The sequence below is a fragment of the Sturnus vulgaris genome, chromosome 12 (genome assembly GCF_052056855.1).
Source record: "Sturnus vulgaris isolate bStuVul1 chromosome 12, bStuVul1.hap1, whole genome shotgun sequence".
Taxonomy (NCBI): domain Eukaryota; kingdom Metazoa; phylum Chordata; class Aves; order Passeriformes; family Sturnidae; genus Sturnus; species Sturnus vulgaris.
Window position 1 is genome coordinate 1,461,356 of NC_142254.1, and position 26,979 is coordinate 1,488,334.

Consider the following 26,979-nt stretch of genomic DNA (forward strand, 5'->3'; position numbering starts at 1 on the left):
GTTTGTTTCATACATTTGCAGTCCTAATTGTAAGTTGGAAGAAAAACCAATAAACTTAGTATACAGGACAGTGAACTTTCATTTACAGCATGTATATTGTTAAGTTCACGATGTACAGAGCAGTCACTTTCAACGTAGTTAAATTAAATAAAATACGAAATTCTGTTCAGTTTAAACAGTTTTTTTTAAATGCCAATAAAAAAAGTGCAAACTTAAAATCAAGCAGCATAACCACAGCATTTTTATGGAGGGCCAATCTTTAAAGTTTTCTATTTGCTTCAAGTTGAATGCTTTCATCTTTTGTTCTCTTAGTTTAAACATGAACAGTAGATGCAGTCACTATAATGCATATAAATATAGGCATATAATAGTTTAAACAGTCTACCATACAAGTGTATCTGCAAATAAAATGAAGTTTCACTTGAAAATGTAAAGGCTGTTTGCATTTGGCCTTTGGTTCCAATGCTTGAAGACACCAGAATAACAACTGTGCAGCTCACCAAAGCCAGCAGACTTTGGCACCCACAGAATGCTACATTACTTACACCTCTTCAGTAAACTAGGAGCATTCACTTGCAATTAGAAACTGGAATTCTGTCCCTGTTTTGTCTTTCTGCAAAGCTGGTAAGTTATCACACAGTAACAGTTTCGATCAGTTTTAGTATACTCAACATTTTTATACATCTGGAAAATACTTCAGTTGTTAAGTTTTAGCCATATTGCTAGAAAAGTGCTTATCAGGTTAGATGACAAAAAAGGCAGTTTCAGCCTGAGGTTTTCAGACTATACTATTACAGTCACACACATCAATTTTCCTGTCTGATTTTTGATAGTTTAGTCTCCAACCCCACTTTTCAGTGTCAGGAGGACAGTGTGTAATTACTTCTGGTGTGGTAACTTGCAACTGGCACCCATTACACCAGGAAGTGCATCCACATCACCCTCAGCCAGCCACAGTCTTAGTCTGTTATCTAGACAACTGTAAAACTTCAGGTCATACCATTTCTTAAAAAAGTAAAAAAAAAAAAAAAAAAAAAAAAAAAAAAAAGAAAAGAAAAATAGAGTATTTTCAACAACAACAACAAAAAAAAAAACCCTGGCACAAGTAACATACTCATGTTAATGTTTGTCAAAGAGGCAAGTAAATACTCTTAGCTTTCTAGATGTCTAGACAGGCTCACATGAACAGCCTCTTGCTGTAACATAGGAGTTGAGGTTAACACCCAGCATTGTGTTAGTGGTCAGTCTAATTCTGTATATTTAAGTAACAATATATATTAGGGAAGTTATATCCAGACATCAGATTTAGTACAACAAGTTCATATCAATAAAAAGTAAACTCTGTATAATTCAAATTGTGGTTTTTCCCTTCAGCATTAAGAGCACAGAATATGCTTGGTATTTTTAATTTCTGGTAGTGTGTCCATGTAAAACAAGCATACCGTGTATAAAATCAAAGTGCCATTTCAGTAACCACTGCAGTTGTGTTTGTTTGTACAGAATGAGGGTTTATGTGACCATGGACAGGGCTCCCTTAGAGCAACGGGGACAACCACAACCCATCTTTCCAAATGAAATGCTACATGAAAGAAAACACAAAACAACTTCTTGACGATGTTTGTCGTGTACACATTCATACTTTTTAGGTTACCTTCAGGATTGGAGTTGGCTGCACCTGCAGCAGATGTGGTTGGTACTAGGGCCTTGAAAGTTTTTTTTAAAAACCTCCATAGGTGTAAGGCAGGAATCCATTTTAGCTTGGTAGCTAATATTTAGTTACAAAAAAGTAAGAAAGAAAAATACTGAGTGTTCTGTAGCACATTTCATTATGGGAACATGATCCATCACCCACCATTCTTCATAGGCCAGCCTCTTGGCATAAAAAAGGCAGAAGCTATCAGAAAACAGGATTTAAAATTAAATACAAATTGCCAAACTACTGTTTTTCAAATAAAACCAAACAGTGACTGTTTGTACTACAGTGCACAATAAGTTCAAGCACCTTCTAAAGACACATCACATACTGTGCCAGGCACTTGGAGCTAAACAAGTTTAGTTTCTCCCTTTGTCAGCTACACCAGAAAGGGCATCCACACTCTTAAGACTTCTTTAAAAACTAAAACAAGATTTATAACAAGAATAAATTCCCATGGTTCTTAGTGTTTGGCCTGGAATTCTCCAATGTAAAGTAGTCTTTTAAAAACAGTGACTGTTTACCCCCTGTGAAACACAGGATTTGACAACATTGCTCCTCTCCAGTCAATCCAACATTCTGGTTTCTCGCTGTCCCAAATCCGTTTCCCCTTTTAGGGCTCCATTCCCCACCTGGGCTTCTTTCCCCCAGTTAATGCTGTTCCACCACCACCACTCCAAGAATATACTGCATTGCAAACATACAAGTAGCCAATTCCAGTAACTCTGAAAGAGGGTTTCAGTTCTCTTTCTTGCCTTGTGTGCAGTCAGTAGTACTTTTAAGAGAATTCTCCATTTTGCTTCTCTGTGTTCTTCAAAACAGGAAATGCAGCTGCACCTGCTTTACCTCCAAACAAAAAGAATTGCCCTATATAAACTCTAAATGGTTATCTTATACAGAGGGATTTTATATGCAAACTTCCTGAATGTGCACTTTTTACTGGGACAAGGCAATGATGTAGTAAGTTCATTTCCCCTGCCCCGAGAAAACTGATAGCATCTGCCATAGCAGAAAATTCCTGGTCTTATCAGATCACTATACATAGTTATTTGGTCATTTACATCTGCATTGTTCTGCCCTATCAAGCCTCGTTCTCTGTTGGAGGAGAGTTTGTTGTTACCATGGGGTCAGGCTTGCGAGTGATCCTGTCCAGCTCCTCCTGAGCATTTGCCAAAACTGTCTTTTGTCCTGGAGAGAAAAAGGACACAAAGCAATCGAGTTTCAATGAAATGTTTTACACCAAGAAGCACAAGTGTTCAATAAATCATCTTTAGATGACAATATGTTATTTATTTCTATTTTGCCACCTCCCCAAGGCCACATAGCTTGGCACAATGCAGGGTATTTTCTGTGTAAAAACTGATACTCAGGTTTGATTCACCTTAAAGAGATGAAATGCTGAACTACACAGCAGCAAAAAGCACAACACCACCAGTGATATGTTTATAGCAACTAACATTTAAAAACAACCATATTTAGAATTTTCCATAAAAATCAACCGTACACAATTCTATTATTAGCGTTGATAGCAAGGACTTTAAAACCAACTTTTAAGCATAAGGTATACAGGACACCTGCTAAAAAAAATAAATCCCATTTATTGGGTTGCACTTGTACTCACTGCATTTGAATATGAAACAACTAACAGGAAGAACTCTCATATCTGCAGCCAATGCTTCCCTTAAAAAGGGGACAGGAATTGGATACTCATGTAGTATCTCCAAGCAGTCATTTCAAAGGCCTTCTTCAATTGGAACCAGACACACTGAAGTATTTAATGGAAATTTCTATATTAGACTCAAAACTTTTTAACAATTCCCTAACTGAACCATCAGCTTACTTCAGTGTTTCTGAAAATTATAAACCCACAGACAAATTAATCACCAAAATTGGAACAATATATCCTAATGCATGGAGCATACAAGCATTTAAGATTAAAAAGCTATATTTTTAGACAAAAAGTAGATTATATAACCATGTACAGCTTCCTTACATAGCCAAAGAATTTAACAAGCATCTGTTTTCCAGCTCAAATGTGTGTGAAATATTAGGTGGATTTTTTCCAGGATACATGCTGAAAACATTAAGAAGGCAAGATTTGACTGTTAGAGATTCAAGTGTTTTTTTCCAAAGTACAAAGACATAACCAAGTTAAAAGGTTACCTTTAATCACTAGGAAGATTTTAGACCTAAGCCCTAGTCATAAGCCATAGCACTCTACACAGCATCTACTCAAAGTAGGAGCATGTAAGCAAAATTTAGGAATTAGTACATTAATTAATGTACCGTAACAGAACTTAAAACACTTCACATGTAGACTAATGGCACCTGGGAGTTAAAAAAGCCTAAACCCTAAAACAATAAAGGCCACACAAAATCCTCACTCAAACAAGAGCAGATCTAAACAAAAACTGGTTTTTATGCTGGATGAAGCCTCCTCGGGGTTCCAAAATAACCCAAAGCAGTATCCTGCAAATACCTTATGTGAAAGGAAAAACTCTCCCAATGCAGGGGAACACACTCCCCTTTATAACCATGAGGCGCACCTTCCAAAGGAGAAGAAATACAAGGAGCTGTTTTTAAGAAAATAAGTTTCCCCTCAATTACGAATGAAAGTGACACTTGCTTTCAGTTTTCCTACAAATTTGTCAAGGAGTGATGGCCTCATTCAGTGACATGTGTTCTGGAAAATTACATGCCCCCAATTCTGTGCAATTAATTCCCCTTACTAGATCAGAGTGAGAGCAGGGAATCTGAGTTTTTTATCCTCTGTACAGGAATTGAGGGGGAAAACAGCCTTAGGATTTGCAAGAATCTTCTTGTGAATATAAATGAAATAGCTGTGTGACTATAGAAGTTCAGAAAAATAATCCTCCACAGAAATAACCAAATGAAGTTTTTTGAAATATCATGGTCTAGACATCAAAGAGAGTCCAGAAACAAAGGCAAACAAGAAGCACTGCACAGCAGGAAAAATGGACATGACACTGTCCAGAGGAGAGATTTCTCTCAGGTAAGATTTGTCACAGTAGAAACCAATCCATCAATAAAGCTGATTGAGACCCACAATGTCACTCTCATCTTGGGACAGAATCTCAACATTTCAACCTCAGCCTATTCCTAGCTATGAGAGAAACAGATGGTCTCTTTAAAGCTAAATATTTTTGTCATCAATGTTCCGAAAACATTGGGCTCTTTGAACAGTTCAGACATTTGAAATGCCTACAAAGATAATTTTAGCACATTTACTCGCAAAGAGGGTGCTGCTGGAAATAATGCTTTCTCCAAGATGTTCTGCTCAACTCTTCCACACAGGAACAGGTCATCTCTTCTGCTCTCACCAGCACCAGGTCCCTCACAAACCCAACAAGAGCATTTCAGAGAGCAGCATGAGGAGCCCTTACCTTCTCAGCACAGTTTAATCTTACACTGGTTCACGTAAGGTGCGAGCACAGCAGCTGACAAGAACAGGCACCTTCTCGTGTGAGTGAAAGCCAACTGCTCTGTTCCCAAAGTCAGGAAAGGAATGGGAGCTGCCAACTCCATGTAGCCAAGAAAAGTCAACCTTGAGATCATTCAGGAGAAGCACTTCCACCCAAGAAAGAGAACTGCTGCAGCAGGCACTACAATGAGGTAGATCTGCAGAGCTGAGTACAATATTCTGATCATTTGTGTTCAGGACAAGAATAAGCCAATGATGGGAACTAATGAAGAAACTAGTGGGGAAAACAGCTCAACCTCTAGCAGGAGACTAGAAGAGAACTTGTCTAATTTAGTCTATCAAAATCAAGGAAGTTAAGAAAGGATGTATGATTGCTGTGTCTACATGTTTCAGGAGAGAAATTATCTATTCCAATTAGAAGTTAATGCTGACACAAGGGAAAAAAAAAGGGGCAAAAAAAGCTTGTTATCTTTGAAAAGTCCTAGAAGGCATAGAATGTTCTAGAAGACTGAAAGAGGAAGAAGTACAGCCCATTACAGACTAGTTTGGCAGTTTGTGCAGAAAATGCAGTTATGTTTTAGGTGCTTAGAACAGCCTACCAGCACAACAACCAACAGGGTCTGTCCTGACAAGTTCTGCCAAGCCACCCACATTTCTATGAAAGGATAACAGGGCCTGTGGAGAAGGGAGAAGTGCTCCATATCACATCTCACATCACCTTCACAGAAATAAACTTTTAAAAAAGCCTTGATATTTCAGAGAAAATGAACGGATTTTAATTCATAAAATTACCCATTAGTTATCCATAGCACTGGTCAGTACTTTTATTCAGCAATCTACTCTGTCCAGCTGTTGAACAGAGCAGATATGTAGGTAAGTGTGCCTGAAGAGACAACAAAGGATTTGGAAAGAGAATTGGCAGGAAAAAGTTATTTACGTCAATTACCAAAGCAATGCACGATGATCAAATGGAAAACAATGATTAAGCAAACACATGAACTTTTTAGACACTTTGAGAGAATTTGATACAGACTAGAAACCCTCCTACCAGGAGGCAGAAAATGTATTAAACTGGCTGAATTGTTATAGAATATCCTGCTCAGTGTCACACAGATGAAAACAACCCCATGTCCCCCTGAGAGATGTGAACAGAACACGTGTAGCACAGATCAGCCCACCCCTTCTCAGGGCAGGCAGAGCCTCGTGTGCCACCCCCAGCTGTTCCTGAGCACAATGCAAAGGTTGAGCAGAGTGCCAGGGGTTCAGAACTGTCCCAAACAACACGGCCTGCACACACAGGTGCTCTTGCAGGCCACACACAAGCCACAGGCAAAGGGGAACAGCTCTCAAACCCCAACACTGCTGAAAACACAAAGGGCTGCACTGAGCTCCACTGCCACCCAAACAAGACCAAGAGTACTGGGATTCAGAAACACTGGGCAAGGGAACAAAGTAACTGAGAAATCAGGTACAGGAATAGGCTTCCTGGAGAGGTGACATTACAGCTTTTATTTCTGCATTTGTTTGCTTTTTAATCACTAGTCAGGTACTCCCTGACTTTGCTTCGGATAAAAAGAATGGATGAAATAACACCTCTAAGTATTTCTAGTTCTATTTTTATTAAAAGTTAGTTTGACCTTGCAGTGAGTAAAACATGAGGCTGAATTTGATGAAGCAGGGAACACCTTTCAGTATTTAACTGAAGAGGGCATTCTGGATTATGAAAGAATTAGTTCAGTGTTTTTATAACACATACATTATTTCCATAATAACATTGTTTCTAAGACAAATCCCTTTTGTTATTATCTTCGTAATAAATAAATTTAATAAAGAAAAATTTACAAAATTCATCACGCTGAAATAAAACATGCAAAAAACCACATCTGATTTGCTATAAATCCAATCCCAGGCATTTCTGAGCTTTCAGAACACGAAATATCATATATAAACCTTCCCAGTTAAAAAGAAACTAAAAAATACCCAGACTCCAACTGACTGAACCATCAGTGTGGCTGGCAGCAGATATTTCTCATTTCTAGTTCAGAATGTCTAGGTCTTACCTTCTTTCCCCTCTCAGCATGAGAAACTGTGGGTTTGGCATCACCATTAATGCCCACAAGATTGCACAAGCTTGGGATCAGAAGCAATGTATCTAGCAATAATTTAATAGTGAAAGAATTCTGGAAGGAAAGCTCTTGTACATTCAGTGTGATGGGAATGCCAGCAGCGTACAGAAACAGTCAAAGAATCAAAGCAGGAAATTCCATCTGTCAGGTGGACAATGCATTTTGCACCACCAAGGTCTGGGTAGGTACCAACCACTGATAAGTTTCTTTCATTTTCACTGAATTGCTGCCTTATTTATCAGCAAGGACCTCCCACAGTGCAGTTATAGCACACTCATGGAAGGCACCCATTTGCCAGCGTTATCAGCTGTGTTGGATTGCAATAAAATACTAAATAATTAATAAGGAAACAACTTCTAGCTGTCACAAGCAGTAATTCATTTCAACTTGAACTTTGGGGAGATTTCAATAGTTTCACTACTAACCCCAGTCCAAACCCAGAAAACTGCATCTCCTTTGCAACAGCAAGCATCAAGAAAAGAAAGAAAAGAATTCTGAAGGTGAAAAAGAAATCAGCACTTTCAGCATAGGATCAAGACCCAAATGGCACTGAAATCTCAGCAGTGCAATTTCACTTGAAAAATTAAGTTATATCAGGCTTAACAGCAGCCCTGGAGTTGTGAAGTTGCAGTAGATTAGTTCTTCTTTTAAAGATGTTTTGGTACTGTCATCTGTCAAGGTCTGTCACTTCTCTGAGCAGTGTAAAAGACACACCCATGGACCGAGGAGCCAAATAAATTATTAAAAACAAGCTGCAATAACCAGTGAAATACCTGATTTCTTGGCTGTACTTTGCACTCCTCCAGCACCAGGACTTCCAGGAGAGCCAGTCTTTTTGCTCAAGAGACTGTTAAAGAAACTAGCCAAGACACCTTCACTTGCAGCATTATCTAAAGAAAAAAACCAAATACAGATTACACAGAACACATAGAGCTGGTAAATTGTAATTTATTTTCACATACATACAAATCTCTTGCTAATCAAGGAAATAAACCCTTGAGAAAGTCCTTGTTCAGTTTGAATATCCCAGTCCTTTGCATACCTTGGCCTAGGCAGAGATGGCTGAATGCACATTCCTGCTTTTCTGGAGTGATGGGAGGAGTAGTGAAATTTTAATCTAAATATTTGTACATTTTAAAGTTTTGACTAAACGTAAAAGCCAAGAGTAAGATTATGAAGCACAGACATGAAATTCAAAGACTGATAAGCCCATTAACAACCTGCACAGATGTTCTAGTGCAGCCTTTCATGCCACACTGCTCTTAACAAACCAAAACTTGGCAATTCAGCAACGAGACAGGATCCAGAAGAGCATTTTACCCCCTGGAAGTGAGGCATGGCCCTACAGTGCACAATAAAAAACAACACTGGCCCTGCAGACCTCCTTAATGCCTAGAGGGGAAAGAAACCCCTCAATACCATGGAGCTGCATCTCAGGGATATCTCTCATTTCCAGGTGACTCTGTCTGCTACAACAAATGACATTCTAGAGAGGATTTAGTGTAGCAGGGTTCACTGTGGATTCCAGCATAAGTGATATGAAGTATAAAAATATTTGTAGTTTAGAGCAGTCTCCACCCTAATCCAACTGATGGAGAATAAATGTATTGAGGCAACTTAAGGAAATTAGAATGCATTTGACCTCTGACTGCTTGGCAGTAACAGAATTATATTCCAAGTCATATAAATGACTAGAAAATAAAAAAAATCAATCCAAAGTTATGTCTCAAATGCATTTCTGTTATTAGACTAACTATACCATTAGTGAATAAATCCCCAAATCTTTCTACAGAAGAGGATTCACTTTAAGAGAAACAATACATGATAGAACAGTAAAATGCTCATTCATACTTTTAATATTTGGATCTGGTTTCTTAACTGATGTGATAGGTGAGGCACTGGGTACATTGGTGGGACCAGCTCTGCCTTGAGTTCTTGGGGATCCTGCAGGGCCTCTTGCAGGAGATTCCTTAAAAAGTCCAAATTACACAAATCAGAGAAGAACTTCAAAGGATTAGTTACATAAAGCAAGTTTAACATCATATACTTTTTCAGCCTTTCTATTGGCACTGTAGTGATGCATACTGGAGAAAGAAAACAAACAAGCACCCAAAATATCAGTTATTCTGGGGATGTCCCTCTACTACAGGAAAGGCTGAATGACTGCAGGAAATTTTCAGTTCAATAATCCAATGTTTCCATGGTGAATTTATAAGCAACATTTTAAAATATTGCCTCATTATTTATTTCCTTTCTGCAGTTTGGGGAGATTATGTAGGTTATATTTAAATATAAAAAAATGCACCTCTGAAGGTTAGAATCATTCGCTTTTCCCTTGAGGGAAACAAAACACCTCCTACTCTTTTCCTTGGATCTACTTACTGATGCTCTTGTAGGCGTTGCTGGCTGTTTGGCAAGGAATGACTGCAAAAACAACATATTAAGCATATTAAATATATTGCAAAGAATACAGAGGAATAAAATACAGTGGAGCTGAGTAACCATAAATTTAATTGATCTTTTTGCTGATATTTACAGGATTCCTGTTTGATATTTCCATACTTCCCCACTCTGCCTCTAGAGGACTGACTGCAAGGAGTAAATAACCTTTGTCTCACACAGCCAGTCCAGAACTCAAAGCCAGAATCACAGACACCCCAGTCTGTAACCTCCAGGACATTTATCATCACCTGGAGAGGGAAGTATTGTTATATTTTTTTAAACTGTGGAGTAATAACTCATTAAAGTCTTGCAAGCCCTGGCTGTAAGGAACTGCAATACTCAGATGTTAGGTTTTAAAAGCATTTATACTTCACTGATCAATACAACTTTGTTGTATTTCTGTGGTGAAATAGAAAGTCTTTTCTTCCTCTTCCCCTTTGACATGCAAATTCTTTCTGTTCTCAGCATATCTTCCCTTCAACTTGCCAAGATAAGTGACCACATTTCCTACTTGCATTTGTTGGAATAAAGTCTAACTTCACAATTACATCTGAATTTTCAAAGCTGAGAAACAGCTACCTGGTGATTTAAATGAGAAATTAAAAACTAAAGCCAATAAAAAGGGAGAAATTAAAGTGAAATCTTATATAGTAAGGACTTATTTTCATCTTTCTCCATTCTTACCTGCTGCTTCATAAGAAATACTTGCTCATCTTCTGCTGCCAGCTCTTTGTCATGAACTAACTGTTGAACAAAACATTTTGTTGTTATAAGTAAAGACTGAAATTACCATAACTGGTTTTTATGCTTTGGTGATCAAAAGGGAAGAGAGAGGCAAATCTTTAAGGCTATTGTTCACTTTTTTTAAACTGTTCTTTCACATTTAAAATAATAGTAACATTAAAGAAGTTGCCATTAAAAAAATACCGTAAAATAAAAAAAATTGGAGCATCCAGAGATGCCAGCCTGTGAGCACTGTCCTATAGAGATGAGCACTTGGTAAATAGCCACATTCCTCTTTTAAAGTTTGGATGTTTATCTCATCAGCATCTCTTCAAGGACCTGAGATGACCTTGCTTTGCCTTCACATGGCAACCTCAAAGCCATGTGAGTATAAATGGAAATGTCCTACAAGAGAATTCTCCATTTTCCGGGTATGTTTCTGCTCCACACATGCAAAAATGGCAAATGTAAAACAGCTATTCCTGGATTGCCTTTCATTCAAAAAGGTGAATGGTTTCTGGGTTTGCTTGCAGTATTTTAAATAACTAATAAATGAAAGCTTGATGTTTCACATATTTAGATTTTTTAAAAAAAAAGTTAAATCTATATTTGGAGTTCTTCAATAATAATAGTTCTTAGCAGCCATTCAAGCAAACTCTACTTATTTGTTGGGGTACAGAAAGAGATAACCCCTTTTTACCTTTCTTACAGGAGGTTTTACAATGAAGTCCTCATATGCATCTTCTGGCTTTACTGTTGTGAAGTTTTCATGTAAAATGGCAATTTTCTTCTCATTGTCCCAACCAGCAGGTCTGTAAAAAAGAATAAAGCTTTTCCTTTTCTGCAACTTCGACAGAGATCATTTATTTACTGCTGTCTACTTAAATAAAGCAATTTTCTTGCAGATCACCCCTATTTCTCAGCTAAATTCCAAGGATACAAAAACTGGAATGGTATAGTTTGACTCAAGTAATATGCACTTAAGTTGGTGTTTAAATTTGTGATTCCACAAGACTTGCATAGTGAGCTTTTGAACAACAAACCATTCCATTTATTTTGATATCCATGTTACATGCAGTGCAGTGTTTAATAAAACCCCATCTGACACCGTGCTGCTTGTCCCAGTGACTCACATAAAAACTGCATCCTTCTCTACCACTAAGGCAGGCGTGGTAAACTGGAAACCGTAGGTTTTATGTACAATGTACTTATACAACAGGTCAAGGTTCTTCTCCTCCTTAACTGATGTATAAATCAAGGCAGCCCCATCTGAGTTTCTAGTTAGGGAAAATTAGGTAAGACATAGTTTCGAAATTATAATAAGAATTTCAAAACTGAAGTTAATAAATTTATAGCTACTAGACATAGCTTTGAGCAGTAGTTCAAGGCAAAAACAGAGACATTTAGTATCCAGGGTTGGAGGAGGTATTACAGGGCAAGGTCATGGCACTTTTCTTTGACATACACAAAAGTTATCCATCCTCCCAGGTTTACATGGAAATTGTATCCTACTTCACTTGGAAAAAGTCAAAAACTTAATACACAGAGATCTCAGGCTCACATGGAAATTTCAAATTCTGAGGGGAAAGCCAAACCAAAAAAATATAAGACCAATCCTCTGTAAAGGAACAAAAGGTCCAAATCCCATGCACAATTTAAAAACTATAAAAGATTTTATACATCTGTCAACATTTTCAAAGAAACAAATGTTACACATACCAACCTAAGGTTAGGTATGTGTAACACATACCCTAACCAATAACTAAATACCAAGTCATCTTGCAGAGCAATTTCTTGGATTAATGTTATGTGCAATTCAACATGAAAACATCTCTTCTGGCTTCCAGATTAGAGGCCATCTCCTCAGCACACAAAAGGATACACTGTAAGCAGAATCTGCGGATGTGTGACTGAATGAAGTCAAAGTGTTCTTCCCTGTAGTCGTGCTCCTTCTCCAAGACACTCACTGCATCACACTGGGAGAAGCAGTAAAACAAACCAGAAAAACCCAACCAATTAATCCAGCACATCTTAAAACACCTTCCTTAATCTTACACACTCCCATCACATTTACTTTGAGTCTCTGGTTCTAAAATAGCACCGATAAATGAAACGCTCAAGTAATTAACATATAATTGATAAAGTTATTACTGTTCCATAAATGTAAAAATTGATGTTGATGGCAGAAGCTCACTTGCAAAACAGACCCCTCCACTGTTAATCCAGAATTCATTTTACATGTCTGTAGAAAGCATGCCTTTAACAGAGGGGTACAGAAACCCTTGCTAGCAGCAAAGAGAAGCAGAGGCTCACTTTTGTGCACACCACGAGCACAGGAATGCCCAGGTTGTGAGTCAGCACGTTGTCTCCGAGGGGCAGGGAAACATGTTCATCCTCCTGGCCAGACGAGGGGCCTCTCCTCTGTGGTGATCCTTGGTAGCCTTCTTCAGGTTCTACATACTCCTGAAACTCCTTTATAACTATTAAAAGAGAGAGATTCTTAAAACAAAGGAATTAGTTATTTTTAAACCATAATTAATCTACAACTAACTAGAAATCTCAAGGTTTTTTTTTTTTTTTTTTTAGTGAGAACTGAATGCAAGTTAAGCCTTTTTGCCCTTTCCAACACCACAACAGTCCTCCATCACGACTTACAGGAAGCTAAATCAAGTGGGATCTGGAGCTATTATAAATAATCACAATTATCTGTAAGAGTAATAGTATGTACAAAGGCATATTCCTGAACATTTCAATATATGGCAGTTGAAAACAGAAAACATAAATGTGGTTTAGCAACACAGTCTATACCCTGCAATTTGTACCTATTGTGGAAGAAAGCATGGTGAAAATGTAAATGTACACAGAAATTACCAACCTGAAACAGCCATTTTTTCTTACAAACAATTACTTCCGTTCCTATTACTCTACATTTCTGTTGCAGGATTCCAATGCTAGAAATACAAATTTAAAACCTGCATAAACACAGACTCAAGGGCATCTGCAGGCTACCTGAAGAGACTTGGTTGTATTCTGGAAAACTACAGTGGGGTCCAGAGGAAACTTGATGTTTTTTATGTTTTCAGTATTTTAATTTTATGGCAACAGTGAGTGCTCCAATAATCCTGAATACTATTCAATATTGAAGCACTTAAGGAATATTATTAAGGCCATTTTGGAAATGCACTGTGAGCCCACACATGCTTTATCAAATCTGGGCTGCTATCTACACTTCAATGTCTTTTATTCCAGACCAAAGCCACAGACCAGCTGAATTTGTGTCCTGGATGTGGCTGCTCCAGGCACACACTGCCCCGAGGACCAGGGTTCTCCTCCTCCTCACTCAGCCATGAGGAACCCTCATGGAAAGAGCCAAGCAAACTCCATGATCTGCTCCCACAAAGGTTCCTTTATTTTAGAAGCAGTGGGAGCAGAGTGACTGTAGGGTCACTGAGGAAAACTCAGAAAAGCCACCAGTGCCCAGCCCAGCCACACAGAGAGGCTGCTCAGAACACCCTCCGTGTGCCAGGGAAGGAGCTGCAATGCACTGCAAGCCTCCTGAGTTTTAGGAAGTGGTAAAACCTCAGGGAACTTTCTTATACAAATCTTGCAAAAAGAAGTCATGGTACCTTTTCAAAAGAGGAACCATTCCTGCAATGGTATGGGTGTGTGAAAGGAAGAACAAACCACAAAACTCTTCTATTTAAAGCTGCACAATCTACAATGCTTAGCTGAAATATAAAATTGTGTTGTGGAAAAGAAGAAAGCTCCATTCCTGAGAAAAGCCTAAAAACCTCAAACTTAATATAGACCATAAGACTTCCAATTTCCAATTCAATATATGCCAGGGTGCAAGGAAATACAAACAAATGAAAATGAAATGCAGTAGCTTTTAAAATGAGGAGGCAGTGCCTTCTTGTGGAGAGGACACAGCAGTGCTCCAAAGGACGCTTCCTCCAGGACTGTTTCTTAGTCACTACATACAGCAAATCGAAACTCCATCATACGTTCTGCACATTCCACATGTTTATTATCTCACCAAAAGCATTTAACTAGAAAAGGAGGTTTCTGAAGTACCTCTTTACTTTATTAGCTTTCCCGTTACTATTTACTATTGAGGCCAAGTGTATTAAAGCAGTTTAAAGAACACCATCTGCATCTCCCACAATGGTTCAGATGAGCCTCTCTGACTTAATCACACAGAAAAGACTATTTGACAATACAGCTCTCAATTTACCACAGCATTATTATCAGACAGGATTCCTTTCCTGGGTTTTGTTCATATCAAAGGAAAATAATCTTTCCTTTACTGAGATACTTGGGAGCATAAACCCCTTCTAATTTGGGGAAAAAAGGCCCCTCCTGAAAAGAGTAAAACTGAATAACATGAGAAAACACAAGATGCTCTAAGAATTTTAGAAATGTCAATTAGAGCAAACGCAACATGGGTATTTCAGAAGTCTGATGGCTTCCTCCTCATGAATTTCTGCTGAATGACAACGAAGGGCACAGTCCCAGAGAGCCACAACTCCCAGCTCCCCCTCTCCCCAAGAGTCAGCAGGAGCCAGCAGCAGCACCAAGGCCACAGCTCACACACACAGAGGGAGAAAACCCTTCCATGTGGAGCTGAGCTCTGTGTGGATTCCTAGGGATGCCCCCGGCCCAGCATTAATGCACCTGTCCCTGCCAGACACAGGGCAATGGGACACAACACCGGAGCCAACAGGGGCAGCTCTGAACAAACAACTGCTGAGTTACAGCAGCCAGAGAGAACCTCTGACTACAGCACCTGAGCACACAGACACCACCTGAACTCAGGAACAAGTGTGAGTGCCTGACAGCAACAGGCTCTTAAACACTGCTTCCACTCAAGCCTCATTCCCTGCAGAATTTAGTCCTGTTAAATCCAAGTGAACCTGGACCCCAGGCACTGTGAGATGCCCTGATGAACAAACTGCACTCTCACAAGGTAATAAAGCAGCTCACTGCAGTTAAAACATTTCTTTGACACCCAGCAATTTCATACTTTTTCTTACCTCCCATAGCTATGTCTCATTTGGGCTCCACTCTCAGGCTTTTAATGGATATAAAGTTGTGCACCAGCTCATAAGATCTTTTATTTTTCCTTTTTTTCTAGTGAGCTATGAATATTATGTCCTCCACACAGTTCTAAATGAGGAAATATCTTCTATATGGTATGGAAAACAACTCTATTCTTTATTAAAGAAATAGTGAAAATTACTTTGGTTTAAGGATTTTCAGCAGGAAATATCCCTAAGATCATGCACATAAAATAGGAAGCCAGAAAAACAACAGTTCCTCTGGAAATCTGTAATATTCTGCCACTCATCACTAAGGTTGAATACTCAGAATGGCCTATTATGTTTAAAAAATTCTCACCAGGTGATGATATGCCATTAAAATCACACCTCCACTACAGTGTGCTGATTTATCTTCCAAACTTATGGCTCTTTAAGAGTTTTGCATTGAACACAGCAAATGAAAGTGAGGTTCCAGCGAACTGTTTTGCTCCTGTTGCTGTTGTTCACACGAGGCACTGCAAGGTAACTCCACCAAAAACTGCTGCATCACTCAGGACATGCATTGACTGGAAGCACCACTGAGACAGCAACCCACAATTATTAGGTTTGGTTGTTCCAGCAACAGAAATATACTCAGGCTTGGAGTGCACTTGAAATGCAATGTGAAAAAGCAGGTAAACGTTACAACTTAAGGGATAAATCCCAAAGGCCCTGAACAGCATGAAGAATATTTTTCTGAGACAATCATACTATATTTACACTCTTTAAAGTTTCACAATCACTTTTAGCTTTTTTGTGCCTTATCTTTATTGATCATTAAAAATGTTAGTCTTGTGAAAAGAATTCCTAGACAAAAGATACCTGGATAAACTAATTTATTTTTCATCTTTCAGCTTAAGAGATCTTTCAGCTCTATGTCAGACCAAAAAAGCAAAAAGGTAGAAATCTGAAATTAATTCAGCTTGAATGGGACAGTACACAATTTGCAAAAACATGTTATTGTGTTTCAATTCTTTATCTTCAAACACCCCAGAGGTCATTGGTGTAATTGCCATTTTACCAGTACACCTCTTTTCTGCAGTTCTTGATTCCTGACAGCCTCCTTATCTGCTCTGCTGTTTTAAATAGGGAGGCAACATTCACATCTTCCCTGAAATAATTATTCAAATATGTGCTATTTAAATCAATGATTTGTCCCAATAGAGCCTGAATTAAATGGGCACAGTTGAAATTATGTACCTGACATCACATTAGCCAAGCTCTTACAAAGAAGCCCCAGAGCAGCCCAGTGATGGCAGTGAGTGGAGGCAGGCAATGCTCTGGGTACATTCCCCAGAAGGCAGCCTGGTGCTTCCACGTGTGTCCTGCTGCCCATTCTGAAAGCTCTTTAAGGCCAAAGGGAAGTTTCTCACCCAGCCAGGCAAGCCAAGAGTCAGAATCTCAACCAGCAAACAGAGGAGCAAGGGCTGGGTGCAGAAAGGCCTCCCAAACCCTGCTAGCAGCAACAGGCAGTCCAAAGTCCACCTGCTCTGACAAGGGTGAGCCAACAAAGACATCTCTGGAAACTCTTAGGACCTTAGCAATGGAGAAGGAACAACCTTGCAGCACTTCCAGTGGATGCCAGTGGGGCAGGACTGGGCAGTCTTTCCCCAGGGTTCCTGGTGCTGGGTGTGATAGGCAGGGAAAGCACTGTGCACATTCAGCTTGGGACGGAGCAGCAGGACTAAGGGAATACTCTGCAGGTAAAGTCAGGAAACACATCCATCCACGTGGTCTTATGCTGCAGGGGGCTTAAATTCAGCACATCCCACCACTCTGCACTCCATTTCTATGTTTTAGCTGCCCTCATGTGCACTTTATTGTCCTGATTTTACATATTTGGGCTGTTGCAACCCAGTGACTTCATTTTCTAAGTGACAGCCTACCCCAGGAGGCACAGGCAGCAGGATTTCAGCAAGGAGAGCTTTGCTGTGTAGCTTTAGGATGGGCAGCAGTCCCAAGGCAGTCACCAGGCACATGTGCTCCATTACCCTGACACAGTTACAATGGGCATTTCCTCAGCATGGGCTGCTAAGAGAATTACAGGCCATGGTGGCCAGAGTTCTGAGCACAAAGATGGCCCTAGGGATGTGTCCAGGTGACACGAGGGTCCTGCACAGGGCCTGAGAACAGGAGATGGACATTTGAAGACATCAGGGCCCTGTGTGCCACAGCTGAGCCAGGGGATGGCACTGGAGCCAAGCACGGGGGAACTCAGTCCCTCTCCCATCTCCTCTTCCCTTAACTCCAGGAGAGCTCAAAACAAACCAGGAGTTTCTGTGGTACTTTAATTTAGAATTCTCTAAGACATCACTATTGGAAAGCCTTCTAAGTTCCTCAGACAGGGCACTCGAGCTTTGCCATAGCTTCTTCATACACTGCATTCTGAAGGGAAAACTAAAAAGCTTCTCTTTTCAAAAAGAAAATTTAAGTGCACAAACTCCCCCTTTATTTGGATTGTCATAACATTTGCTGTGCCTCAGAAATGTGCAAATTGGGATTTTTATACTAGAATTGCCTTTTCATTTCCCATTCCCAAAAAATCTCTGATAAACATAAAACTCCAACCAATCATTTTCTCGTAAAAACTCTCATATTTTACTTTTTGTTTAAATGTAACCTGATGATCAAACCCGGGTGGTTTCAATCATTAAGTTTAAACTCCAGCTGATATGCTGTAGACACAAAGCTTCTGGTAACAAAATATTTAACATTCAGAAAGGATTATCAGCTATACAAATACACCTGAGCGCTCACAGGTCAAACACATCACACTACTCCCTAAAGGTAGCTCAGGAAACTACCAGACCATATTTGCAATCATTCCACACAGAGAGCCACCAGCCTGGAGCAAAAGCAGAAACTACAAAGGATCAGTCTGAATCTACTTCATCTGAAAGGACTGGAAGTTGCTAAGGTCTTTTCCACTAAAGGAATTTATTTTGGAGTAATTCAATACGAAAACAGAAAAAAAAAAAAACTCAATAAACATTCAACACTACTTTAGGAAAGCAACTGCAGGATCCAATACTGCAATGACTGCCTGCCAGCACTAGATTCCTTCCTGCCATGGATATGCCAGGAAAGAAGGTTAATTTATACAACATTCCTAAAGTCACAGGGTAGGAATGGTTGTAGTGAGACACAATTAGCTGCACCAGGTTCACAGCCTGAGCCACCAAAAAAACAAGGGCAGAGAGACCTTCTGGAAGACAAGCACAGTATGGGAATGGGACCTGGCTGAGATATCACAGCAAAGCAGACAGCTCGCTTCATCACTGAATTTTGTCACTGTGTTTTAAAAAGTGAGTCTGACATTTTACTGTTTTTTTAAAATTTCCCTTTTAAAAAAGCAAATTATCAAAATCTCATTATTACCCAGGATCTAGACAAGAATTCACTTGATGTTTTGTCAGCACAGCAAAACTGGAAGAGTTGCTTTAAAGCCTAACACATTTGAATTAGAGTTGCAATCACAACTTAAGAGTAATCCTATCCAACCCATTCTCAAAACACTGACCCAAAGAAATTCATTAAAAGTTGTGAGAGCTAATTAAAAAACCAACAGCAATGTATAGATGCACAAAGACTTACACTTCTGCTCCATGTGCCTCATCTCTTCTGGAGGAATTTTCATCTTATCAATGTGTTCTTGCAAGACACTGGCCCATTTCTGTAAAGACTCCATAACAGTCCAAGGTCTAGACATATCTGCAACAAAGACCACGATGGTGTCTTGCAGGGATTCAGCAGAAACTGCAAACTTCAGCAGCCCTTTGTGGTACAAGTCTCCATCCAGGATCCAGACATTGCAGCGAGTGTGATCTGAAAGGAAAAGACACAGTTAGAACCCAGCAGAACAAAGCAGGGTTTGCTTTGCCAGGCTGGGAGAGACCAGGTGAGAGCATCAGTGCTCAGTGGAAGAAGCAGGCCCAGCTACCAGCACACTTTGCCTGCTTGTTTATAGGACAGGTTCCTGTGTAAATCAGTCAGAAATGCTTTCATTTCTGGGTTCAGAATGTTTTCCTTTAAAAAAATAATTTCTGTTTTTGAGCTTTTACTCAGGACAGCTGTCAGGACAGTTTTTAATTGCTGCACAACAGTCCCGCAATAGAAACGTGCACAGTGAACCCAGAACACAGGGGATGTTGTAAGTGCAGGCCCAAAGGGTGGCCCTGCCCCAGTCCAGCAGGGGATGAACACTGCCCTTGGTGTCTCCCAGACATAAGCTGGTCTCACACACCCAAGAAACCTCCCAGCAGAAATAAGCTGCAAACAAGATACCAGCAATAAGCAGCTTAAGTTTCTAGCACAGGAGTGGGAGGAGCAAATACAGGATGAACTTCCCACCTTCCCAACAAGGTTGTGCCACCTGCTCTTAACTCACACTAACACCAGCTCCTTCTGCAGGCTCCTGACAGAATGAGCACTGGAGAAACGATCTGGTATGGCAGCTCTTGTGTTTCTCCCACAAGTATTTTTGATAGTGGCTGCATACTTTGTTGGAATGCAAGGCAGAGTAGAGGGGGATCAGCTGGGTCAGACAATTGGCATTTTACCCCAAAACTGAACTCTTGGCAAGAGTATAAGAAGTGAAAAAGGAGTTTCCTCAAGAAATGATGTATCAGGTACCATGGAGAGAGAAAGACGGAAAGAGATTATATTATCCTCAGAACATCCTGCTGAAGAACAACTCCATTGTTTCTATCTTCTAGACTCTTCCTAGTACCTCTCCCTAAATATTCCCCATTTTACTACAGCTATCCAGAGGGAACAGCGAGTCTCTCTTGCACTATATACACAATATGTGACTTCTGAATCACACAGATCTGTAAGTCAGACACTGCAGAACCCAGATTTTCAAAGCAGCTACTAAGCTTCATAATTACCCTGCCTCACTGTACTTCCGTGTCCTGAATCTTTCAGCTTTGCAAAATAAATCCAGTTACTATGGCTATCATAACTTCATTCTAGGAAGGGATCCACCCCTCCTGACTCCAGAAAAAGGCAAAAGTTTGGCTAAGAAATCTGGAAGAAGAAAAGATGACAGATATATACATCCTACCTGTTTAATCAGGCTTTGGACAAAATTACTGAGCAGCCCAGTTTCAGACATCTCATCAAAGTGCTTCATGCAGGCAGTCTCTGTTTAGCATTTCTTGTAAGTTCTCTTGGGCTGTCCCTAAGTCATTCCAACATCAGCCATCACACAAACAGGCCAAGAGCCATGCTGTGAGCTTACAGCTCCTCTCCCTGCCAGCTGCACCCCTCGATTCACTCCCCAGTGGTCAGTGAGGGTAAGCCCTGTGCAGCTCAGAAAGGCACCCGTGCACACCCAGCACTGCTCCAGGACACCAATCACTGCCATGACAGGGAACCCTACAGCACTGAAGGTCTGAATCTAAAGCTCCCAAAGACCTCTGAGGTCAGAGGCAAGGTCTAAGAAAAGTCTGGAAAAACAGAGAGCAAGGTAGGACACAGTGTGAAGGCATTTACATGTTTGCTATTGCACAACAGTAAATGAAACATGTGCAGGACTCTCTGCATTCTAGAAACATCCTGTGTACATGCCCCAAAGCAGCAGCCTCCCAGTAAATAAAAACCCCATGAGCTTTCTATGAGCTAAAGGTTATTAATAGACAGGAACTGTGTGCATGTACAACTGTCTCCTTGGAGCATGAATGAAGTTTTGAAAACCTAATGCAAATCTATCCATAGTTTATGCAAGTTTACAGCTCTGCTCAGCACTGATAGATTCTCCTGTGAGGAATGCTCTGCAGAAAAGACTTTCACAGCTTGGCAAGTAGTAAAAATTAATAATATACAAATTCACTGCTTCTAAGTCATGTTTTAAAGCCAGTATCTAAGGTTAAAACTGTTTTGTTTGCTATGCACCTTTGCTCTCCTTAAAGATTTAATTTTTGCTTAACATGTGGAATGCAGACTGGAACTAGAATACAGGTGCAACTACCACTCAAAATCAATCTGCTAGGAAGCCTGGAAGCCTTGTACTCACATTAGCAAAAAACCAAATACAACACTGTATGAAAAAGAAAGGTTTTGCTCCTTTCTAACAAGACAGAGGAATGTCTTGTGATTTACATTTGCTAAAACATAAAATACACTTAAAAATACAGCACTGTGTGCTCACAATTTGGCAAGGACTTGATGGTAAATTCAGCTTTGTCAGCACCACATCAAACTCCTACTTAGTCATGACTGTCAACTGGGCCCTCCTTACTGGCCACAACACAACATGAAACAGAGCAACAATTACCAGATCCTGTTGGAGAACCAGGGGCTACTTATCACAGGCTATTACAAAAGCTGCTAAAATCACATCTCTAAATCCTGTCAATATGCCTTTATCCCTTTAGTCCTCAAAAAGATTTTCCAGCTTTGATGAATTTTATTGCACATGGCTGATTCTGTGAACTGCAACTACATCTGCATCTATTCAAAAGATATCAGTGGCAATTAGATATCCCTTGCTCAAGCTGTGAAGAGAAGCGCAAAGGAGAAAACTTACAAGAGAATAATTCTAAAGATGCTGACCAAAAAAAAAAAAAAAAAAAGACAATTTTCCCATTAGAAACCAGTGCAGCAGCAAGACTTGGCTCAATCTGGAACAACCAGTTCAGCTGGAATATGCATATGATAGGGCTGAGGCCAGTCCAAACCTGAGGCAAAACCCAAGACTGCTTGATTTTGTTACAAGTAAGAATGCAACTCCAGAATGGCTCTTCTTCCCTGCACACCGGGCACAGCTGAGGTGCATCTGCAGTCTGGGCAGGTCAGAAATGTCCCTGTGGTGCTTGTGGCTCCAGCTGACACACACAGCTCAGAGCAGGCCATGCAGGCTGGCTCCCTGTTCTGCTCTACATCCCCGCTGTAACTCTGCCTAGCCCTGCAAGGGCCTCTGAAAGCTACCCTGGAAACACAGATCCTTTAGGAAAATTATGCACAGCTTCTCTTCTACCTCCCACGAATTCAGATTCTCAGTCCTCAAAAGCAGACTAACCAGTAGAGACAAAAAACATCTGTTCATCACAAAGACAGGCAAAAAATTGAAACTTGCCACACTCCCTGAGAAATTCCACTAATGGAGAACTCTGGGGCCTGAGCTCCAAGATCAGTTAATATTCCAAGCTAAGTTTGCAGGCAGTGCTATAAATGCTCTCATTCAGATGAACTATGGTGTCATGTATGCAGGAACAGCTTTATGCTCCAAGAATAATGCAGCTGAGGATTTAGGAGAATCCTCTCTCTCCCAGGATTGCTTTTCAGGTCTCTCCAAACCTCTTCTTGAGCAAATGCCTTGGCCTAGGAAGCATTTGGGATAGTGATAAAATATATCTTTAAAATAAAAAGATATCTTTACCCTAGGAAAGAGACTTTCCACACAGAGATTCAGTAGCAGATCTAGATTCTAAGTGACCTGGAGTCCTGGGGACCAAAGCCCAAATGTCCCACTGAGTAGTGACACCTGGCAGAGCTGGAGCAGCTGGACACAGCACAGTGCCCATGTGCATCCAGCTGCCAAGAAACCAGCAGGGGACAGGGAAAACCACACAGTCCGTGAGCACCTCTGTGACCTCTGTGAGCCACAGGGGGCCTGCAAGGCAGACATGCTTCCTAGGCATTTGTTAAACTTTCCTATAAACTGAAAAGAACAATTTAATTGCTGAGCTGATCTTTAGGAGGAAAGTAACTGTAAACTAAGATTGCATCCAGCAATCCAGAAAAATTCTACTTTAGATGTAGGAGCAGCCAGGTTCAAACACCCCTTGAAGAGGAAGGGGGACAGGAGGCCACAGCATAGGAAACAACACACATTCTCCTTAAGGTTTCCAAGGGGAAATGGGAAGTAGATAATGAATGACTCAGCACTATGAGGAAAATATTTCTCCTGGACAGAGTTAAACTTATCTGAAATGAAGAAGAATAACACAAAGAGAGCAAATACATCTTCTATCACCTGGGAAAGAAGCTGAGATCATCTCATTCCACTGCAGAGTTTCAGTTACCAGTGTTGATCTGGCACCACTGGAAACCTTTGTGATCTGGTCTTGGCTAGGTTGGAGTCTAATAAAAAGCAGAGACCCTCAGTACCACTCATCTGCTCCTGAGCTCCTGAATGCCCACCCTGAGCTTTTTAAGGCTTCCAGAATTGTGGGTCAATTATAAAGGCTTTGTTCCCCGATCTGTAGACGAGCATACAATCATCTGAAGCACACAGAGAGTTTAAAACCAAATCCAAACCTGTCCTGGAGAAGAAAGAGCCTTATCTCTGCCTGCTGGGAGGTCCTGACCCACTTTGCTATTTATTTTGCTTGTGGATGACACTAATGAGACAGAAAGGAAAAAGGCACGTATTATTAGCTCCTAACACACCCATTAGAGGATGCGTGAAGACCTGAATTGGCCAGCTGAGCCTGCAGTCAGTCAAAAAGATCTCTTTTTTTCCTGCTAGGCTGCCTGAGTTCTTATGACAGGTCTCTTCTAATCACTTCAAATACTTATCATTTCCAGCCATTCAGGAACAGCCTCAAAATATTTCCAGTGTAGGGATATACTTGAGGTTTGATAGATAACAACAGGAAAAATAGCACAGCAAACATTTTTCTGCTTGTAATAGCAACTCCTTTGAAGCTGCAAGAGGCCTGATGACACAGTCTGTCTTAGGCCTCCTAATCACAGGGGCTTTTTCTCCTCTGAAGTACAGAACTAAAGCAGATTGTGCATGGTGGAAAAGCACTTACACCCAGAACCTGAAGAAGCGAAGAATGGCTCAGCACTTACAATTGCAGCCCAAAAGATTTTTTGGAACTGCAAGGAGGCCCCTGGAAGATATGGCAATGTACTCATCCTTTCATTGTGCCTAACTTAGTATCCAAAAACAGCTTCCTGCCACGTGAGTGCAGGCCCAATCTCCATAACAACCAGTCACATATGGCACTTAATCACTCCTGCAAGACTTCAGTGCATCTCCAGTTTCAAAATACCATTATAGGATCTTCCTAGTCTGCTTGTTCCCTGGAACAGGGATGAACCACCACCACTGCTTCCCTCTTCTGAGCTCTGAAGGAAGTCTTGAATAGGAAGACTTACATTCCCCATTTTTAAAGACAAATCAGCCCAAGGAGGTTGCCCAAAATGAGATCAGCAGAGGCAGATTTAGGAGCAAAGATAAACTCACTCCTCATCTCTTCCTGTCCCCAACCCTCCCAAAAATATGAGTAATCTGATCATGAAGCTTGCTTTTAAATGGTCTCTTGGCATAATCTCCACTATACAGTAGAGACAAAAGATCAGCAGCAGCAACAAAAAGACAAGGGGCAAAGAGACCAGCTCCAACCTAAAAAAAGCCAACACTAATTCTGACTTTAAGTTCTGTTCTTCACTCAGTCAACTAAAGCAAAACATCTATTATAGCTAACCAAAATTCCACACACAGTCCCTATGAGAAACACCAAAGCCCATGCCTGGGAATCCATGCTAAGCATGAAATTCTCATGGATGGATACATCCATCCTCCCTTTCTCTGGTCACAAAGTAGCTACAGCAATGCCACTGCAGCTGCTACAAAGTCATCATCAGCAAAGGGAGATTTATTAAGGGATTTTAGTAGTGGTAGGATCTCCCCTAGATGCCCAGAGCTGCCCTGCCCCAGGCACAGGTCAGGCTGCCAGAGGGGCAAGAGGGAGAACGGACATTGCCTGTGAAACCTTTCCCTCCACAGAAATGTACACAGCTCCAAAACTCCCAGCACCACCACCAGCTACAGGGGCGTAGCCCAGAACACGTTCATCAAACCACAATTATTAAAATAGCATGGTAGCTACTTAATTAAAGAGATTGCATTTGAAACAAACTTACCATCTCTGTCTTCATCATGAATATTCAGATACAAGTATTCCAGTCCTCTTCCTTTCTTGCCATGCTCTGCTCCCTGTATTTTAGCCATAAGAGTGGTTTTGCCTGAACCATCGTCACCTGCCAGTAAGTTTGTAGAGGAAAAAAAAGACACCTTCAGAATTACATTCGACTTCATAGAAAATATTTTTTCACAACTTGCTTAATTAATGAGAAGCATCCTCGTACACTTTTGAATCACAGTTATTTGCTGTTCTCTTTCAAGTATTTCAGCTAAATCCAACAGCTTATACCAGAACAATAAGAATGAAGAACTATCTTATACTCTATTATTACTTAAAATAGGCTGTAAATTTAACAGTGGAAATCAAAGAGAAAGGAGATCTACAAGCATGAAGGCCACAGATCAAATTATATAACCCAATTGTAACGAACCCATGTGCCAGTCTGCTCCAATCGGTGTTTGAAATACACCTTGTTTCTACAAATAAAAAAACAACAAACCAACACCCAACTGGTTGCGTGTGTTACTTACCAAAAACAAGAATATTCTTGCCTGATGGCAATTTCGATCTGGACCGTGTGGAGACTTCGCTGAGGATGGAGGACCTGGGGAAGCAGCAGAGCGGCCGCGTTATGGCACGGCACGGCACAGAGCGAGCGCCGGCTGTGACAGCACCATGAGCTCAGCACATCCGCACCCACAGCGCGGCACATGCGGGCTGTGTACGAGCAGGGCTGCTGGCACAGCCACAGGCCAACTGCGCTCTGAGCCACCGCGAGCATCCCACCTTCTAGAGAGCAGCTTTCATGATTTCCAAACCACGGGCAGGAACGTTTAAAGTTCTCCTCCTTTGTAAGAGGCCACAATACTACACAACATTACTTTTCAACTAACTCTCATCACAATGGATTGCTGTATTCGATATATGCCTTTCTGCCACCATAGGTATTTCTTAAAGCGTTCTTTAGAAATAAAAGCCGAAAAACCTTTGCCAGAGCCGGCCCCGCGGACGTCCCGCAGAGCCGCGGTCCCGGGGCCCGCTGCCCCGCTCTCCCTCAGCCCCGCTCTCCCGTCCCTGCACCCGCGGGGCTCCCGTCACGCACCCCCGGGCCTCCCAGCGCTGCCCCCAGGCCCCGCCGCCGCCCGCGGGGCCCGAGCGCGGCCCCGACCCTGCCGAGGGCCCGCGCTCCGCTCCAGCCCGGCGGAGCTCGGGCTCGCCCCGCCGTGCAGGCTCCGGGCGGCCGCTCACCAGAGGTTCTGCCCGTCGTCCTCCTCGCCGGGCAGCTCGGCCCCGCCGGGCCCGTCCGGCCCCAGCAGCTTCTTCTCCGCCAGCACCGGCGCCATCTTGGAGCCGCCGCCACAAAGAGTGACCTCACCGGGCCGCGAGGACCCCGCCCCGCCCCGCCCGCCCGCCCGCGCGCGCCGCCGGCCCCGCCGGCCCCTCCGCCCCGCGGCCGCGCCGCCGGCCCCGCGCGCGCCGCGCCCGCCCCGCGATCAGGCGGTGCCCGGGCAGCCCCGGCCGCGGCCCGCCCTGCGCGGCGTCCTGGGGCCGCCTGCGCCCCCTGCTGCCCGCGGGAGCGACAACTGCTCAGGTA

General features: G+C 41.5%; 1 protein-coding gene across 1 annotated transcript; it reads right to left on the bottom strand.

Annotated features, from left to right (window-relative positions):
• Nucleotides 1-1,809: 1,809 nt before the first annotated feature.
• On the bottom strand, nucleotides 1,810-26,768 carry DYNC1LI2 (dynein cytoplasmic 1 light intermediate chain 2). Its single transcript, XM_014887912.2, has 13 exons — nucleotides 26,634-26,768; nucleotides 25,916-25,989; nucleotides 25,384-25,500; nucleotides 19,099-19,329; nucleotides 12,740-12,906; nucleotides 12,309-12,402; nucleotides 11,560-11,695; nucleotides 11,127-11,238; nucleotides 10,388-10,447; nucleotides 9,644-9,685; nucleotides 9,113-9,230; nucleotides 8,035-8,151; nucleotides 1,810-2,881 (listed from the first exon to the last, which is right to left on the bottom strand). The coding sequence occupies exons 1-13, from the start codon at nucleotides 26,726-26,728 to the stop codon at nucleotides 2,775-2,777; spliced, it is 1,470 nt and encodes a 489-aa protein (XP_014743398.1). The 5' UTR covers nucleotides 26,729-26,768; the 3' UTR covers nucleotides 1,810-2,774.
• Nucleotides 26,769-26,979: the final 211 nt, after the last annotated feature.